General features: G+C 36.6%; 2 protein-coding genes across 2 annotated transcripts; both read right to left on the bottom strand.

Moving 5' to 3' along the window:
• Positions 1–10,206: 10,206 nt before the first annotated feature.
• On the bottom strand, positions 10,207–11,307 carry LOC141403282 (uncharacterized). Its single transcript, XM_073985470.1, has one exon. The coding sequence runs from the start codon at positions 11,305–11,307 to the stop codon at positions 10,207–10,209; it is 1,101 nt and encodes a 366-aa protein (XP_073841571.1).
• Positions 11,308–12,142: 835 nt separating this feature from the next.
• Positions 12,143–15,419, bottom strand: LOC141403283 (uncharacterized). The gene is made up of 2 exons (XM_073985471.1): positions 12,932–15,419; positions 12,143–12,885 (listed from the first exon to the last, which is right to left on the bottom strand). The coding sequence occupies exons 1-2, from the start codon at positions 15,417–15,419 to the stop codon at positions 12,143–12,145; spliced, it is 3,231 nt and encodes a 1,076-aa protein (XP_073841572.1).
• Positions 15,420–18,596: the final 3,177 nt, after the last annotated feature.

The following is an 18,596-nucleotide window of genomic DNA, read 5'->3' on the forward strand; positions in this document are numbered from 1 at the left end:
GGCACCGCCAGACAATTTACTCGTCTATCCTTTTTGGGAAAAAGGTGGACGTAAATGACGACGTCGTCGTCGTCGCCAAGCCAAACCAACTAACCAAGCAAACAAACAACAACACAACCAACCCAGCCAGGCATCCAAACATCCCTACATAGAGCATACGGTGGGATAGATATACACATTAAATGATACATTTCACCCAACAGGATTTTCCATGTCTGTGGGTGTACTCTACGCTATTACTCTTTAAGGGGAGAGAGAGAGCGAGAGTAAATAGTGAGTATTCACTATTGCAGAACAGGCCGTATGTTGTGTGATGGGTTGGTCATTCTGATGATATTTTAAGCAATAACACATTTGCAGTGACCAAGAATAAACGTGATTTGTTTACACGAGAAATGTAGCTCGCTGGACATCGTGGTCCCACTCGTAGTAGAACAGAGTACTACTAGTAGTAATACGAACCTTTCTCTCTCTGTGTATTATAAATACTCTCATTGTTGTTATTATGAATTTTCCCCCATTTTTTGTGTGGGGACTTTCTCTCACAACATAGTGGCCGCCACTACGATACTTTCTCTCCATTACAACCATAGTATTGCGTAGTTGTTGTTGTTGTTGTTATTCTATTAAAGTAATGAGAGTTATATTCTAATTTAAGGGTTTATTTAATCGTTTAAAACTACGATACTCAGGAAAATAAATGCATGTTAGGATTGATAAGGACTCTAGTTTTTCACAACGGTACATATAAATAAAGATAATGAGGTCTCGCAAAAATCTTTAAAAAATCCAAGAGGTCTAGCAAATTTCATTAAAAAATCCAAGAGGTCTAGAAAAATTATTTAAAAAATCCACGAGGTCTAGAAAAATTCTTTAAAAAACCCGAGACATCTAGAAAAATTCGTCGAAGTATCCACGATGTGTAGAAAAATTCTTTAAAAATCCGTTGCGGCTAGAGGTCTAAAGAAAAATTCTTTAAAAAATCCGTTGCGGCTAGAGGTCTAAAGAAAAATTCTTTAAAAAATCCACATTGCTGGTAGAAGCCAAGAAAAATTCTTTAAAAAATCCACGTTGCTGGTAGTAGCCAAGAAAAATTCTTTAAAAAAATCCACGTTGCTGGTAGAAGCCAAGAAAAATTCTTTAAAAAATCCACGTTGCTGGTAGAAGCCAAGAAAAATTCTTTAAAAAATCCACGTTGCTGGTAGAAGCCAAGAAAAATTCTTTAAAAAATCCACGTTGCTGGTAGTAGCCAAGAAAAATTCTTTAAAAAATCCACGTTGCTGGTAGAAGCCAAGAAAAATTCTTTAAAAAATCCACGTTGCTGGTAGAAGCCAAGAAAAATTCTTTAAAAAATCCACGTTGCTGGTAGTAGCCAAGAAAAATTCTTTAAAAAATCCACGTTGCTGGTAGAAGCCAAGAAAAATTCTTTAAAAAATCCACGTTGCTGGTAGTAGCCAAGAAAAATTCTTTAAAAAATCCACGTTGCTGGTAGAAGCCAAGAAAAATTCTTTAAAAAATCCACGTTGCTGGTAGAAGCCAAGAAAAATTCTTTAAAAAATCCACGTTGCTAGTAGTAGCCAAGAAAAATTCTTTAAAAAATCCACGTTGCTGGTAGAAGCCAAGAAAAATTCTTTAAAAAATCCACGTTGCTGGTAGAACCCAAGAAAAATTCTTTAAAAAATCCACGTTGCTGGTAGAAGCCAAGAAAAATTCTTTAAAAAATCCACGTTGCTGGTAGTAGCCAAGAAAAATTCTTTAAAAAATCCACGTTGCTGGTAGAAGCCAAGAAAAATTCTTTAAAAAATCCACGTTGCTGGTAGAAGCCAAGAAAAATTCTTTAAAAAATCCACGTTGCTGGTAGAAGCCAAGAAAAATTCTTTAAAAAATCCACGTTGCTGGTAGAAGCCAAGAAAAATTCTTTAAAAAATCCACGTTGCTGGTAGAAGCCAAGAAAAATTCTTTAAAAAATCCACGTTGCTGGTAGAAGCCAAGAAAAATTCTTTAAAAAATCCACGTTGCTGGTAGAAGCCAAGAAAAATTCTTTAAAAAATCCACGTTGCTGGTAGAAGCCAAGAAAAATTCTTTAAAAAATCCACGTTGCTGGTAGAAGCCAAGAAAAATTCTTTAAAAAATCCACGTTGCTGGTAGAAGCCAAGAAAAATTCTTTAAAAAATCCACGTTGCTGGTAGAAGCCAAGAAAAATTCTTTAAAAATACCCAGTTTGCTGATAGAAGCCAAGAAAAATTCTTTAAAAAATCGACGTTGCTGGTAGAAGCCAAGAAAAATTCTTTAAAAAATCGACGTTGCTGGTAGAAGCCAAGAAAAATTCTTTAAAAAATCCACGTTGCTGGTAGAAGCCAAGAAAAATTCATTAAAAAATCCACGTTGCTGGTAGAAGCCAAGAAAATGTCTTTAAAAAATCCACGATGCTGGTAGAAGCCAAGAAAAGTTCTTTAAAAAACCCACGTTGCTGGTAGAAGCCTAGAAAAATTCTTTAAAAAATCCATGTTGCTGGTAGAAGCCTAGAAAAATTCTTTAAAAATCCACGTTACTGGTAGAAGCCAAGAAAAATTCTTTAAAAATCCACGTTGCTGCTAGATGCCTAGAAAAATTCTTTAAAAATCCACGTTGCTGGTAGAAGCCAAGAACAATTATTTAAAAAATCCACATTGCTGGTAGAAGCCTAGAAAAATTCTTTAAAAAATCCATGTTGCTGCTAGTGGCCTAGAAAAATTCTTTAAAAAATCCACGTTGCTGCTAGAGGTCTAGAAAAATTCTTTAAAAAATCCACGTTGCTGCTAGAGGTCTAGAAAAATTCTTTAAAAAATCCACGTTACTGCTAGAAGCCTAGAAGAATTCTTTAAAAAATCCACGTTACTGCTAGAAGCCTAGAAGAATTCTTTAAAAAATCCACGTTGCTGCTAGAGGCCTAGAAAAATTCTTTAAAAAATCCAAGAGGTCTACAAAAATTCTTTAAAAATCCACGAGGTCTGGAAAAATTCTTTAAAAATTCCACGTTGCTGGTAGAAGCCTAGAAAAATTCTTTAAAAATTCCACGTTGCTGGTAGAAGCCTAGAAAAATTCTTTAAAAAATCCACGTTACTGGTAGAAGCCTAGAAAAATTCTTTAAAAAATCCACGTTGCTGGTAGAAGCCTAGAAAAATTCTTTAAAAATCCACGAGGTCTGGAAAAAATCTTTAAAAAATCCACGTTGCTGCTAGAGGCCTAGAAAATTTCTTTAAAAACTCCACGTTGCTGCTAGGGGCCTAAAAAAATTTTTTAAAAACTCCACGTTGCTGCTAGAGGCCTAGAAAATTTCTTTAAAAACTCCACGTTGCTGCTAGAGGCCTAAAAAAATTTTTTTAAAAACTCCACGTTGCTGCTAGAGGCCTAAAAAAATTCTTTAAAAAATCCACGTTGCTGTAGGAACCAAGAAAAATTCTTTAAAAAAATCCACGTTGCTGGTAGAAGCCTAGAAAAATTCTTAAAAAAATCCGCTTTGCTGGTAGAAGCCTAGAAAAATTCTTTAAAAAATCCACGTTGCTGGTAGAAGCCAAGAAAAATTCTTTAAAAAATCCACGTTGCTGGTAGAAGCCAAGAAAAATTCTTTAAAAAATCCACGTTGCTGGTAGAAGCCAAGAAAAATTCTTTAAAAAATCCACGTTGCTGGTAGAAGCCAAGAAAAATTCTTTAAAAAATCCACGTTGCTGGTAGAAGCCAAGAAAAATTCTTTAAAAAATCCACGTTGCTGGTAGAAGCCAAGAAAAATTCTTTAAAAATACCCAGTTTGCTGATAGAAGCCAAGAAAAATTCTTTAAAAAATCGACGTTGCTGGTAGAAGCCAAGAAAAATTCTTTAAAAAATCGACGTTGCTGGTAGAAGCCAAGAAAAATTCTTTAAAAAATCCACGTTGCTGGTAGAAGCCAAGAAAAATTCATTAAAAAATCCACGTTGCTGGTAGAAGCCAAGAAAATGTCTTTAAAAAATCCACGATGCTGGTAGAAGCCAAGAAAAGTTCTTTAAAAAACCCACGTTGCTGGTAGAAGCCTAGAAAAATTCTTTAAAAAATCCATGTTGCTGGTAGAAGCCTAGAAAAATTCTTAAAAAAATCCACTTTGCTGGTAGAAGCCTAGAAAAATTCTTTAAAAAATCCACGTTGCTGGTAGAAGCCAAGAAAAATTCTTTAAAAAATCCACGTTGCTGGTAGAAGCCAAGAAAAATTCTTTAAAAAATCCTCGTTGCTGGTAGAAGCCAAGAAAAATTCTTTAAAAAATCCACGTTGCTGGTGGACGCCAAGAAAAATTCTTTAAAATATCCACGTTGCTGGTAGAAGCCAAGAAAAATTCTTTAAAAAATCCACGTTGCTAGTAGAAGCCAAGAAAAATTCTTTAAAAAATCCACGTTGCTGGTAGAATCCAAGAAAAATTCTTTAAAAAATCCACGTTGGTGTAGGAACCAAGAAAAATTCTTTAAAAAAATCCACGTTGCTGGTAGAAGCCAAGAAAAATTCTTTAAAAAATCCACGTTGCTGGTAGAAGCTAAGAAAAATTCTTTAAAAAATCCACGTTGCTGGTAGAAGGCAAGAAAAATTCTTTTAAAAAAACCACGTTGCTGGTAGAAGCCAAAAAAATTCTTTAAAAAATCCACGTTGCTGGTAGAAGCCAAGAAAAGTTCTTTAAAAAACCCACGTTGCTGGTAGAAGCCTAGAAAAATTCTTTAAAAAATCCATGTTGCTGGTAGAAGCCTAGAAAAATTCTTTAAAAATCCACGTTACTGGTAGAAGCCAAGAAAAATTCTTTAAAAATCCACGTTGCTGCTAGATGCCTAGAAAAATTCTTTAAAAATCCACGTTGCTGGTAGAAGCCAAGAACAATTATTTAAAAAATCCACATTGCTGGTAGAAGCCTAGAAAAATTCTTTAAAAAATCCATGTTGCTGCTAGTGGCCTAGAAAAATTCTTTAAAAAATCCACGTTGCTGCTAGAGGTCTAGAAAAATTCTTTAAAAAATCCACGTTGCTGCTAGAGGTCTAGAAAAATTCTTTAAAAAATCCACGTTACTGCTAGAAGCCTAGAAGAATTCTTTAAAAAATCCACGTTACTGCTAGAAGCCTAGAAGAATTCTTTAAAAAATCCACGTTGCTGCTAGAGGCCTAGAAAAATTCTTTAAAAAATCCAAGAGGTCTACAAAAATTCTTTAAAAATCCACGAGGTCTGGAAAAATTCTTTAAAAATTCCACGTTGCTGGTAGAAGCCTAGAAAAATTCTTTAAAAATTCCACGTTGCTGGTAGAAGCCTAGAAAAATTCTTTAAAAAATCCACGTTACTGGTAGAAGCCTAGAAAAATTCTTTAAAAAATCCACGTTGCTGGTAGAAGCCTAGAAAAATTCTTTAAAAATCCACGAGGTCTGGAAAAAATCTTTAAAAAATCCACGTTGCTGCTAGAGGCCTAGAAAATTTCTTTAAAAACTCCACGTTGCTGCTAGGGGCCTAAAAAATTTTTTTAAAAACTCCACGTTGCTGCTAGAGGCCTAGAAAATTTCTTTAAAAACTCCACGTTGCTACTAGAGGCCTAAAAAAATTTTTTTTAAAACTCCACGTTGCTGCTAGAGGCCTAAAAAAATTCTTTAAAAAATCCACGTTGCTGTAGGAACCAAGAAAAATTCTTTAAAAAAATCCACGTTGCTGGTAGAAGCCTAGAAAAATTCTTAAAAAAATCCGCTTTGCTGGTAGAAGCCTAGAAAAATTCTTTAAAAAATCCACGTTGCTGGTAGAAGCCAAGAAAAATTCTTTAAAAAATCCACGTTGCTGGTAGAAGCCAAGAAAAATTCTTAAAAAAATCCACTTTGCTGGTAGAAGCCTAGAAAAATTCTTTAAAAAATCCACGTTGCTGGTAGACGCCAAGAAAAATTCTTTAAAATATCCACGTTGCTGGTAGAAGCCAAGAAAAATTCTTTAAAAAATCCACGTTGCTGGTAGCAGCCTAGAAAAATTCTTAAAAAAATCCACTTTGCTGGTAGAAGCCTAGAAAAATTCTTTAAAAAATCCACGTTGCTGGTAGAAGCCAAGAAAAATTCTTTAAAAAATCCACGTTGCTGGTAGAAGCCAAGAAAAATTCTTTAAAAAATCCTCGTTGCTGGTAGAAGCCAAGAAAAATTCTTTAAAAAATCCACGTTGCTGGTGGACGCCAAGAAAAATTCTTTAAAATATCCACGTTGCTGGTAGAAGCCAAGAAAAATTCTTTAAAAAATCCACGTTGCTAGTAGAAGCCAAGAAAAATTCTTTAAAAAATCCACGTTGCTGGTAGAATCCAAGAAAAATTCTTTAAAAAATCCACGTTGGTGTAGGAACCAAGAAAAATTCTTTAAAAAAATCCACGTTGCTGGTAGAAGCCAAGAAAAATTCTTTAAAAAATCCACGTTGCTGGTAGAAGCTAAGAAAAATTCTTTAAAAAATCCACGTTGCTGGTAGAAGGCAAGAAAAATTCTTTTAAAAAAACCACGTTGCTGGTAGAAGCCAAAAAAATTCTTTAAAAAATCCACGTTGCTGGTAGAAGCCAAGAAAAATTCTTTAAAAAATCCACGTTGCTGGTAGAAGCCAAAAAAAATTCTTTAAAAAATCCACGTTGCTGGTAGAAGCCAAGAAAAATTCTTTAAAAAATCCACGTTGCTGGTAGAAGCCTAGAAAAATTCTTTAAAAAATCCACGTTGCTGGTAGAAGCCAAGAAAAATTCTTTAAAAAATCCACGTTGCTGGTAGAAGCCTAGAAAAATTCTTAAAAAATCCACGTTGCTGGTAGAAGCCTAGAAAAATACTTTAAAAAATCCACGTTGCTGGTGGAGGCCAAGAAAAATTCTTTAAAAAATCCACGTTGCTGGTAGAAGCCAAGAACAATTCTTTAAAAAATCCACGTTGCTGGTAGAAGCTAAGAACAACTCTTGAAAAAATCCACGTTGCTGGTAGAAACCAAGAAAAATTCTTTAAAAAATCCACGTTGCTGGTAGAAGACAAGAAAAATTCTTTAAAAATCCACGTTGCTGGTAGAAGCGAAGAAAAAATCTTTAAAGAATCCACGTTGCTGGTAGAAGCCTAGAAAAATTCTTTAAAAAATCCACGATGCTGGTAGAAGCCTAGAAAAATTCTTTAAAAAATCCACGATGCTGCTATAGGCCTAGAAATTTTTTTTAAAAAATCCACGTTGCTGCTAGTAGCCAAGAAAATTTCTTTAAAAAATCCACGTTGCTGGTAGAAGCCAAGAAAAATTGTTTAAAAAATCCACGTTGCTGGTAGAAGCCAAGAAAAATTCTTTAAAAAATCCACGTTGCTGTTAGAAGCCAAGAAAAATTCTTTAAAAAATCAACGTTGCTGCTAGAGGCCTAGAAAAATTCTTTAAAAATCCACGTTGCTGCTAGAGGCCTAGAATAATTCTTTAAAAAATCCACGTTGCTGCTAGAGGCCTAGAAAAAACTCTTTAAAAAAATCCACGTTGCTGATAGAAGCCTAGAAAAATTCTTTAAAAAATCCACGTTGCTGATAGAAGCCAAGAAAAATTCTTTAAAAAATTCCACGATGTGTAGAAAAGCTCTTTAAAAAATCCAAGAGGTCTGCAAAAGTTTTTTAAAACATCCACGAGGTTGAGAAAAGTTCTTTAAAAATTCACGAGGTCGGGAAAAATTCATTAAAAAATCCACGGGACCTAGAAAAATTCTTTTAAAAATCACGATGTCTAGAAAAATTCTTTAAAAAAATCCAGGAAGTCTAGAAAAATTCTTTAAAAAATCCACGAGGTCTAGAAACATTCTTAAAAAATCTAGAAAACTACTTAAAAAGTCCACGTGGTCAAAAAAAAAAAAAAAAATTAAAAACAAATCGATTGCTGCTAAAGGCTATCGATTTTTTTAATTTCTGGGATGGTCCTATAGGCTTTCTACATTTTCTTTTTAATACCTCATTAGGCTGAGAGGCCTCCTAATTTTTTTAATTACTCGCTGGTCCGTGGCGCCACAATTTTTTTTTTTTTTTTTAAATTTTACTTTAGTCCTTGAGGCCTCCAAAAATTCATTAAAAATTCCACATAGGTCTTGAAGGTATCCTAGCAATATTTTTAAAAATTCAAGTTGTTCCTGGAATCTCCTGGAAATTCTTTAAAAACCTTAATGAGCCTTCAAAAATTCTATAAAAAATTCAAGTGGTGCTGGTAAATTCTTTAAAAAATTAACTTTGGTCTTGAGTACCTCAAAAAATTCTTTAAAAAAATCCACGTTGGTCTTGAGTACCTCCAAAAATTCTTTAAAAAAAATCCACGTTGGTCCTAGATGACTCCTGTTTTGGCACTACACCAATAATCTTAGGCACTCGCGATATCCAAACCAAGTTACTTTATTTCAATATCGTGTTGATGTTCGATCACTAGACGAAATGGGACCGAGAACGTTAAGGCGTCCGGGGCAATCAAACAAAATCTTTCTTCGATCACTAGACGAAATGGGACCGAGAACGTTAAGGCGTCCGGGGCAATCAAACAAAATCTTTCTTCGGTGGAACCGAGCACGAAAACCAGCCTCACGGGGGCAATATTAAACTTCCCAATGGGGACAGAAAAAGAACACTTCACACACTCTCTTGGGGAATTTGTTGTTTTATCGAGTTTGCTTTTACCGAACCCCTTTGACTAACACTAATTATATGTAAAGAAAACAACCGCACTTCACTTTATGTTTTCAATCCAATTTTATATATTATCCTTTATTTTTCAATGATATGGGGTATTAAGTTTTACACAAATTATTTTGTTTGGTTATGGGTGTTTAAGAACTATGCCTATACGACAAATTATTTTGTTTGGTTTTTGGAATTCAAGAACTATGCATATGCGCTAATTATTTTGTTTGGTTATTGGTATTTAAGAACTACGCATATGCGCTAAATTATTTTGATTCTTTTATTTCACAAATTTATTCTCTTATGTTCTGTGATTCGATGTGCTCGGCACAAAAATTAAAACTCGACTACTTCTCTGAGATCAATACAAAAGCAAAACAAAACTAACATAACAAAGGGAGTTAGGAAGAACTGACAACTAACGTCAGTGCCATCATTATCGTACGTTCATGTCAGCAGAGATGGAATTAAGCTACATTTAGATCGGAGTTGATTCTAGGTAATATTAAATCTTCTGCGGACATGAACATGCCGCCTCTCTTGAACGGCCAGTTCAATATAAAAACAGAAATAAAGATAATTCAATGATATAAAATAAAATACTTCACTTAAAGTAGTAAATCCATAAGCCCACCAGGGGCAAAGACAAATGTGAGCGTGTGAGCAACGTTATTTAATGCCTATCAGGGGCAGGAATATCTTGATGAGTATTTTTGTCTATAAATTCAGTGGCCAAAGCTGAGCTCTCCCGATCAATTTCCAAGGCTCCAAAAAACGCATAGCCGAAGATTGTATTCTGTATGCATGGGAGGCCTTTTTTTTCTCTTGGTAGCCCCAGGTATATTTTGTTTGAAACATCGCTCCCTAATACAATATTGCACTCCCAGGGGAGATAGAATGATGTATCCGCCACATCCTCCTTGTCAAATCGTTTCCACACTGCGGCAGGAGCGCCAAAAGCCTTTGGGGTGTGGAACTTATCACGAACCAGCTTTAGATTGATTGTAGCAGTCCTGACTTCGCTATGCCTGTCGGTGATTTGAACTTCGTATTCTTTGGTATCATAATCTTCCATGAAAGGCATCCGACCATAAGGAGGTGCGATAAAGCTAAAAGGACTGTTGGGATCGAGAAGAATTCGGACAGTGCGTTTCTCATCCTGCACCCCAGGACGGTGTACGTGGGCCAGGGCGGTCATCCTAAGCCATTGATGTTTGTTTCCATCCAACGGGTGGAGCAGGGTGTGGTGCCCCAGCCAACAAATTCGGCATGCGGAACCGCTTCGGCAATCTTTGATTGTATGGGAAAGACCTAGGCAGTTTTCGCATATTCCCTTCTGATGAACAAATGCCCTTTTATCTTCTGGGTGCATGGACAGGAAAGCACGACACAATCTGAGTGAGTGACGTGTCTTACATATAGGGCAACGATACTCGTCCATATAACGAAACATGCTGCTGGTAAAAATAGAAGATATCATTAGTTATGGTGTTGGAACTGAGGCAAAAATTAGGGAAAGGCAGGATATGGGTGGGAATGGATGTTTATTTACTGCGAACGGGGTAGCAAAACTAGTTTGTGAACGGGGCGTCTTAACACTCCGGAAGAAGTCCTAATATCAGCGACTCTAACGAGCCCATCTGGGCCAGGATATAGCTTTACGATGCGTCCTAAACGCCATTCATTTGGGTTTCCCATCTCCTGGGACAACACAACCAGATCGTTTAGTTTTAGGTTTGGAGACGGATATTTCCATTTAGTTCTTTTGTTTAGCTCTTTCAAGTATTCAGATTTCCAACGGCGACAGAAATCTTGTTGAACCACTTTCAACTTTCGCCATCGGTTGAGTAGAGACGTTTTTGTCGGCACTTCCTCCGGTTCTGCTGGGGCAAGTAGCGATGAACCAACTAAGAAATGGCCCGGGGTAAGTGCTGTTAAGTCATCAATATTCTCTGATTGGGGTGTCAGAGGTCGGGAGTTCAAGCAGGCTTCGATAGCAGCCAGTATGGTACTAAACTCCTCATACGTATGACGTATTTGTCCAGAGATCTTTTTTAGATGTGTCTTACAACTTTTAACACCCGCCTCCCATAATCCACCCATGTGTGGAGATGAGGCGGGTATAAAATGCCATTCCAACTTCTGTTGACCATAGTGCACTACGGCGTTTTCCTTGAGTTCGGAAACAACACGTTGAAAGTTGGATCTGATTTCTCGGGCAGCACCGACAAAATTGCGACCGTTGTCGGAAAAGATTTTATTGGGGCAGCCACGACGCGAGATAAAGCGGGTTAATGCTGCCATGAATGCTGGTGTCGATAGATCACTCACGGCTTCCAAGTGTATCGCTTTGGTAGCGAAACAAACAAATAAAGAAATGTATCCCTTTACTATGCGGCAACCCCTTCCAGAGAACGTTTTCAATTCAAATGGTCCCGCATAATCGACACCAGTATTAGCAAATGGACGACTGAGCGATGTCCTCTCCGGGGGAAGTGATGCCATCAATTGACCTTGAAGCTTTTTACGGGACCGAACGCATTCCATACAATTGTTGATGTGTAACTTTATCAGATTCCTTCCCCGTATGATCCAACATTCTAATCTTATGGTTGCCATCATCAACTGTGGTCCTCCGTGCAAAGTCATTTCGTGGATGAAACCAACATAAAGCCGAGTGAATTTGCTTGTTGAAGACAAAATATAGGGGTGTCGTTCACTGGGAGAAAGACACGAAGTGGTCCCTAATCGCCCATTGGCGCGAATTATTCCATCTTTGTCAATATAGGGCGTCAAAGTCAACAGGGGGCTTTTCTTATTCAGTGGTCTCCCTTGGGACAGAGCTATGTATTCTTCAGGAAAATAAGTCTTTTGGGACAACCTAATAAGATGCTTCCGTCCAGCCGAAAGTTCAAGCGCGGACAATTGTTTACTGGTATAGGTATAAGAAAGCCTTGTAGCAGGATGATAGGCTCTGATAAACCTTTCCACGTATCCAAAGGTATGAACTGCAGTAGTGAATCGGTGAAGGTGTTTTAAATGCCTTTCTGGGACCTTATCGTTGCCTTCCTCGCCTGACTCATCATTTGGCTTAGCAGATCTAGCGACATGTACTTGTACAGGTTTCTTTTCTAAAGCTATTTCCGGGATATTTACGTGCGAGGGCCAGTATTTGTCTTCCTTTTGGAGCCATTTTGGTCCAAACCACCACAGATTTCTCTCCTTTAATTCCAAAGGAGTTACCCCCGGGTTGCTAGATCTGCGGGGTTGTCATGAGTGGAGACATGTTTCCAATTTTCGCCGACTATCTCTTGGATTTTAGCTACCCTGTTTGCAACGAATGTTGTCCAGGTGTTTGACGGTTTCCTAAGCCACGCCAGCACAATTGTTGAATCTGACCAAAGATGCAATGCATAATTTTCGACTCCTATCTGAGGCAAGAACGTGTGTACCAAATTTGCTAGCAGATGAGCTCCACAGAGCTCTAATCGGGGCAGAGAAACTTTTTAATAGGAGCAACTTTTGATTTCGAGACAAGTAAGTTAGCCGATATAACATTTCCAATTTTCACTCTCGAGTATAAAGCCGCTGCATACGCTAATTCTGACGAATCGCAGAATCCGTGAAACTCTATAGTGCATTCTGGCGAATATTTGACCCAACGGGGTATACTTATTTTGTCTATATGAACATAATTGCTCAAGAAGCTTTTCCATCTCATCAGAGATATTGGCTTTAAATGGTCATCCCACTTTATTTCGTCTAACCACAACTGCTGCATGAATATTTTCGCAGTTATTATGACAGGGGCAAGCCAACCCAGGGGATCAAAAAGACGTGCTATCACCGATAAAACTTCTCTCTTCGTGAACGAATTTTTATTGTTTATCTTTTCTGTAATGAAGTAAAATGTGTCTGAGGCAGCATTCCATCTAATTCCTAGCGTTTTCGCTATGCTCTTATCATCAAAGTGTAGGAATTCTCCATTGAGAAGATGGTCTCGTGGTACATCTTCAATAATTTCTCTACAATTAGATGTCCATTTACGTAAGTGAAATCCAGCGGATTGTAGAATGCCTATTAGCTGCATTTTAGCATCAATTCCTTCAGGAATAGAATGTATACCAACCAGGGCATCGTCAACATACATATTTTCTTTTAAGATTTTTGCTCCTATGGGAAACCTCTGTTCCTCATCTTGGGCCAGTTGCAACAATGTACGCAGTGCTAAATAGGGGGCACAGTTGAGACCGAATGTCACAGTTTTTCAAGCAATAGTCTTTTACTTCCTCGTCAGGGGAAGAACGGTAAATGATTCGTTGGAAATTGGTCTGATTAGGATTGATCAGTATTTGCCTGTACATTTTCGATATGTCTGCATTGAAAACATATCTGTACATGCGCCAATTAAGAATGAGGGAAATTATATCTTTTTGTAGAACTGGGCCTACATATAGTAAGTCATTAAGACTTTTACCAGTTGCCGTAGGACATGAACCATTAAAAACTACTCTAAGTTTTGTTGTGGCACTTTCTGGTTTATAAACGCCATGATGAGGCAAATAAAAACAAGGGGCAGAATTTGATTTTGGCGATTCAACTAATTTCATATGTCCCAGGGACAAATATTCTTGCATGACCTCGTCATACATCGATTTCAATTCTGGATTTCTGGACATTGACTTCTCATTTCTTAGAAATTGACAAAGTGCCACATATCTATTCGAACAAAGTACCGTTTTTGACGGTGCTTCGGATTTGAATGGCAATTCGACCATATACCTGCCATCCCTATTTCTTTTAACTGTAATTTTATAAATATCTTCACATATTCTGTCTTCTTCTGAGACCTCTGATATGGTTGGGACTTCTTCTATCTCCCAGAACCGGGCTAATTGTTTATCGATAGATACTCTAGTGCAATGTGAAGCTCTAATAGTATGTCTTGCTACTCTTTTGTTTGTTGGACCAGTCACGATCCATCCAAAGACCGTTTCTTGAGCTACCAATGATCCCAATATCCCATGTTCTACTCCGCCGAGCAGAATCAGTGGATATAAATTTCCTCCTATTAGGATATCAATTGGGGCACTTTTATAAAATTCCGCATCAGCAAATTTTAAGTTTGGCAATTTGTTTCTTTCTACGTAGTTGAAAGAATGAGTGGGAACATTTCCAGTAACGTCAGGGACAACTAATGCATCAATTTCTAACGTAAAGCTAGGATTTACTATGGACGATATCGTAAAGATCGCTATTCTGGAGCATCTCGCTAGGCGTTCGCCGCCGAGACCACTAATTTCTGCCGCAATTGGCATTGTAGGAAGTTTTAAGAGTTTTTGTACCCTTGATGACACAAATGAATCATCCGAACAGGGGTCGATTAGGGCTCTAACCTTGTGGGACATACCATCTTTGACAATTGTAATCCAAGCTGTGGCCAACATTGTCTTACTCGACACTGAAGTGTGGAAATTTCTGACGTTTTCTGAGGTCGAGGGCAATTCAATGGACTGTAGGGTAGATGTCTGAGAAGACTGGGACACTTTTCTTAACTCCTTCGCCCTATTATCTCCCTGTTGGGATATTTTTGCTCTATGCAAGAGCGAATGATGTTTCGAATTGCACTCAGAACAAGTTTTCTGGCTAGTGCAATTAACCACAATATGGCCTTGAGCAAGGCAGTTGAGACAGTGTTTATCACGTTTGACTATGGACAATCTATTTTTAAAATCCATGCTTAAAAATTTGGGACATGATCGTAAAATATGGCTTCCTTTGCAAAGATTACATTTCTGATTGTCTACCTTAGTGTGGTGGACTCTATAGTTCTTTGACTTATCAAAGTTGTTGAACCTCTGTTGCTGGGGCAGTGAAGATCGTGAGCCTTGTGGGCCATATATATCAGATACACTCTCTAGTGCCTGATACCTTTCAGTTAAAAACGTATTTAGTTCTTCCCAAGAAGGCATCTCTGTCTTCTTGGCTATAGACTGTTCCCATAGGGACAATGTGAGTTTTGGCAACTTCGAAGAGCACTGAAAGACAAAAATGGGATCCCACGAGCTAATGTCTATCTTGTACAGCTTTAGCACAGAAATAGCATTGTTTATGTCTCTCTGCAACTTTTTCAGAGTGCTTGCAGATTCTTGAGAACATTGGGGCAGATTAAAAATTGTGCGTAGCTGATTATTAATGAGAATTCTTTTGTTTTCATACTGATGTTTAAGGTTTTCCCACGCAATATCAAAACCTTCATCAGTAAGTGGAATGTGCTGAATGATTTGCTTTGCTTCTCCACTAGTTTTTTGAAAGAGGTGGTACAATTTTTCTACAGGGCTAAGTTTTTTGTTGGTGATATAGATAGCAGAGAACCAATCCCTGAAACTGGGCCAATTCAGATAATCTCCATGAAATATCTCTGTATCACATGGTGGGACAGATATTGAAGAGCTAATTTTCTGTGCTGCCTTTGAACATGTAGTTTTTACGTTTTCCTTCGCATTTCCTATTAACGTGAGACACCTCATATAACATTTATGCGCTTCTGTTTTCTTATTTCTCAATGTTCCCTTGTCTTTTTTCTGCAAATCTGGGTCAGAAATGCATTTTTTATAGGAAGATTTCCATTCTTCCCACAATTCTTCCAATTCATGCTTCTCTGCATCTAGGGACATATCATTATATGTTTTGAGATCAGCATCTTTAAGCTGAATCTCAAACGAAGTTATTTCTTCGCATTGTACTAAAAAATCTTCCATTATTCCCATACCGTAACGACTCAGTTGAGCAAAGTAAATATTTTTAAAAAAATAGAAATATGTATTTATTCTCTGCTTCGACGACAGGGGCAGTATTTTGACGTAGTCTTGTTAAATATTAATATTCTTGAAAATCAACTTATTCAACAATTTAAGTTAAAAAAAATTGGGAAAAGAGGTTTTCAATCTACGAAGACGTCTTTTATTGATTTAGATGCAGAAGAGATATGTTTAGTTCAACGCTTAAATTTTAGTCGTAGAAAATAAGTTCACTTCCCAGACAGAGGCAGGAAAACAAAAATGTTTGTAGAAAAACTTTACTGTATTATTCGTTCAAATAAATCTTTTATTAAAATGACTCATTCATCAATATCCCAGAAATATATTTATTAGCGATAATGTGATAACGTATGATTATATATGTAAAAGGTATTTTTAACCACAGAGACAGCCAAATTATTATCCAAGAAATCACAAAATTATGGTAGGAAACAATTTATTGTTAAAAGGGACAGAATTTAATCACATAAAATTTATTTTGATTTTTCCAATATCTTTCCCTCCACACCACTGTGCAAATATTGTTGATTTATCAAAGGGCTTTCGCAGGCTCTTGTTCTCTTTTGTTCTCAATGCTTATTAGTTTAAAGCTTTTGTGTTGCTGTTTTCTATGCTTTGCTTAATCTTCGCCCATCTAATAACCAACGTAAATCACCGACATTTGAGTTCAATAACCCTTTTGTTGAGAGACAGACAAATTATCATGCGAATAGATAGAACGAGAAGAGCATTTGAATTTCAATCGAGAAAAAACAGATTGTGACCAAGGAAAAATATTTTGTTTTAACGACGAGTTCCGTATGCAGTGTTCTGCTACAAACAATGTTGTGTTTTATATAATAACTCTTTATTTCTAAGTGTGGTTACAATTCATTGTGGATAAATAAGTGTTCTATAAGTAGTTCTGATAATATCATGCCCCAGAGACAGTAATTATGTTTGATAAAAAAATGTGAAAAAATCATTAAGAAATTCCACTACGATATTACTTCAAACCACTGTGTTGAAGTTATTGTGTTCTTCTTTTTCATTAAACCAAGGAATTAGGGAGAAAGAGCGCTTTATCACTGATCACAACAACAACATCATAACTTCATTACGCTCTGTCCAGCATGCGTCTCTGCTTGTGTGTTTTTCGGTAAGCAAAGAATTCTCTTTTTTCTTTTTTTTGTTATTATTTCTATTCCCTTTGAAGACCTGTCCTACCTCAACGACAAATGGATGATTAGCGGTTCCTTTTTTTTTGTTTTCTTTTCGCGAAGTTTTGATTTTTTGTTAGAAGTTTGGCAACATCGCATTTACCAATTAGAAGGGAATGGAGGACGGGACAGGGTATGATGGATATAGGCATAGAAATATTTCATACAAGTGATATGAACAACACATACCTTAATTTGGTTGATATCTGCCTGTTACTGTACGACAGCCGCTTTGTTATTTCGTGGTTCGATAGGACCTTATGTTTTGGCACTACACCAATAATCTTAGGCACTCGCGATATCCAAACCAAGTTACTTTATTTCAATATCGTGTTGATGTTCGATCACTAGACGAAATGGGACCAAGAACGTTAAGGCGTCCGGGGCAATCAAACAAAATCTTTCTTCGATCACTAGACGAAATGGGACCGAGAACGTTAAGGCGTCCGGGGCAATCAAACAAAATCTTTCTTCGGTGGAACCGAGCACGAAAACCAGCCTCACGGGGGCAATATTAAACTTCCCAATGGGGACAGAAAAAGAACACTTCACACACTCTCTTGGGGAATTTGTTGTTTTATCGAGTTTGCTTTTACCGAACCCCTTTGACTAACACTAATTATATGTAAAGAAAACAACCGCACTTCACTTTATGTTTTCAATCCAATTTTATATATTATCCTTTATTTTTCAATGATATGGGGTATTAAGTTTTACACAAATTATTTTGTTTGGTTATGGGTGTTTAAGAACTATGCCTATACGACAAATTATTTTGTTTGGTTTTTGGAATTCAAGAACTATGCATATGCGCTAATTATTTTGTTTGGTTATTGGTATTTAAGAACTACGCATATGCGCTAAATTATTTTGATTCTTTTATTTCACAAATTTATTCTCTTATGTTCTGTGATTCGATGTGCTCGGCACAAAAATTAAAACTCGACTACTTCTCTGAGATCAATACAAAAGCAAAACAAAACTAACATAACAAAGGGAGTTAGGAAGAACTGACAACTAACGTCAGTGCCATCATTATCGTACGTTCATGTCAGCAGAGATGGAATTAAGCTACATTTAGATCGGAGTTGATTCTAGGTAATATTAAATCTTCTGCGGACATGAACAACTCCCAAAATTCCTTAAAATATCCATGTTGGTCCTAGGTGCCTCCAAAAATTCTTTAAAAAATCCACGTTGGTCCTAGATGACTCCCAAAATTCCTTAAAATATCCATGTTGGTCCTAGGTGCCTCCAAAAATATTTAAAAATCCACGTTGGTCTAAGGTGCCTCCAAAAATTCTTTAAAAAATCCACGTTGGTCCTTGGTGACTTAAAAATTTCTTTAAAAAATCCATGTTGGTCCTAACTGCCGCCAACAAATATTAAAAAGTCCACGATGGTTTTAGATGCCTCCAAAAATTCTTTTAAAATTCCACATTAGTTATAAGGGGCGAACATTTCTTTAAAAAATCTACATTGGCCAATGTCCCAAAAATCCTTTGAGTAATTCAACCTATTATTGCTTGGTATTAGACACCCACTAAAATCCTCCTAAGAAAATTACTTTTCCTTTTTATTTCCCAAAAATATACACATATCCAAATTACTACAATCCATGATAATTATTTACAAATTTAAAGATTATTGTTATTATTGACATTATTATTATTAGTATATGTATTCTTATTAAGATTAGTAAGTCAGTCAATTGAAATATGTCAGGGTCATGGTCATGGCCAAACAAGCTACATATACTTATTTAAAATAAAAGCAACAACAACTGATTATCAAACCAAAATGCCATAACAAATGTCCTTTATATTATAATAAGTAGGTCCAAATAGATTCCGGCAGGCACACACACACGATGACATATACATATGTAGCTACAGATATATGTACATAAACTTACCAC

The sequence above is a fragment of the Musca autumnalis genome, unplaced genomic scaffold (assembly GCF_047663935.1).
Source record: "Musca autumnalis isolate F117 unplaced genomic scaffold, ASM4766393v1 scaffold_4, whole genome shotgun sequence".
Taxonomy (NCBI): Eukaryota; Metazoa; Arthropoda; class Insecta; order Diptera; family Muscidae; genus Musca; species Musca autumnalis.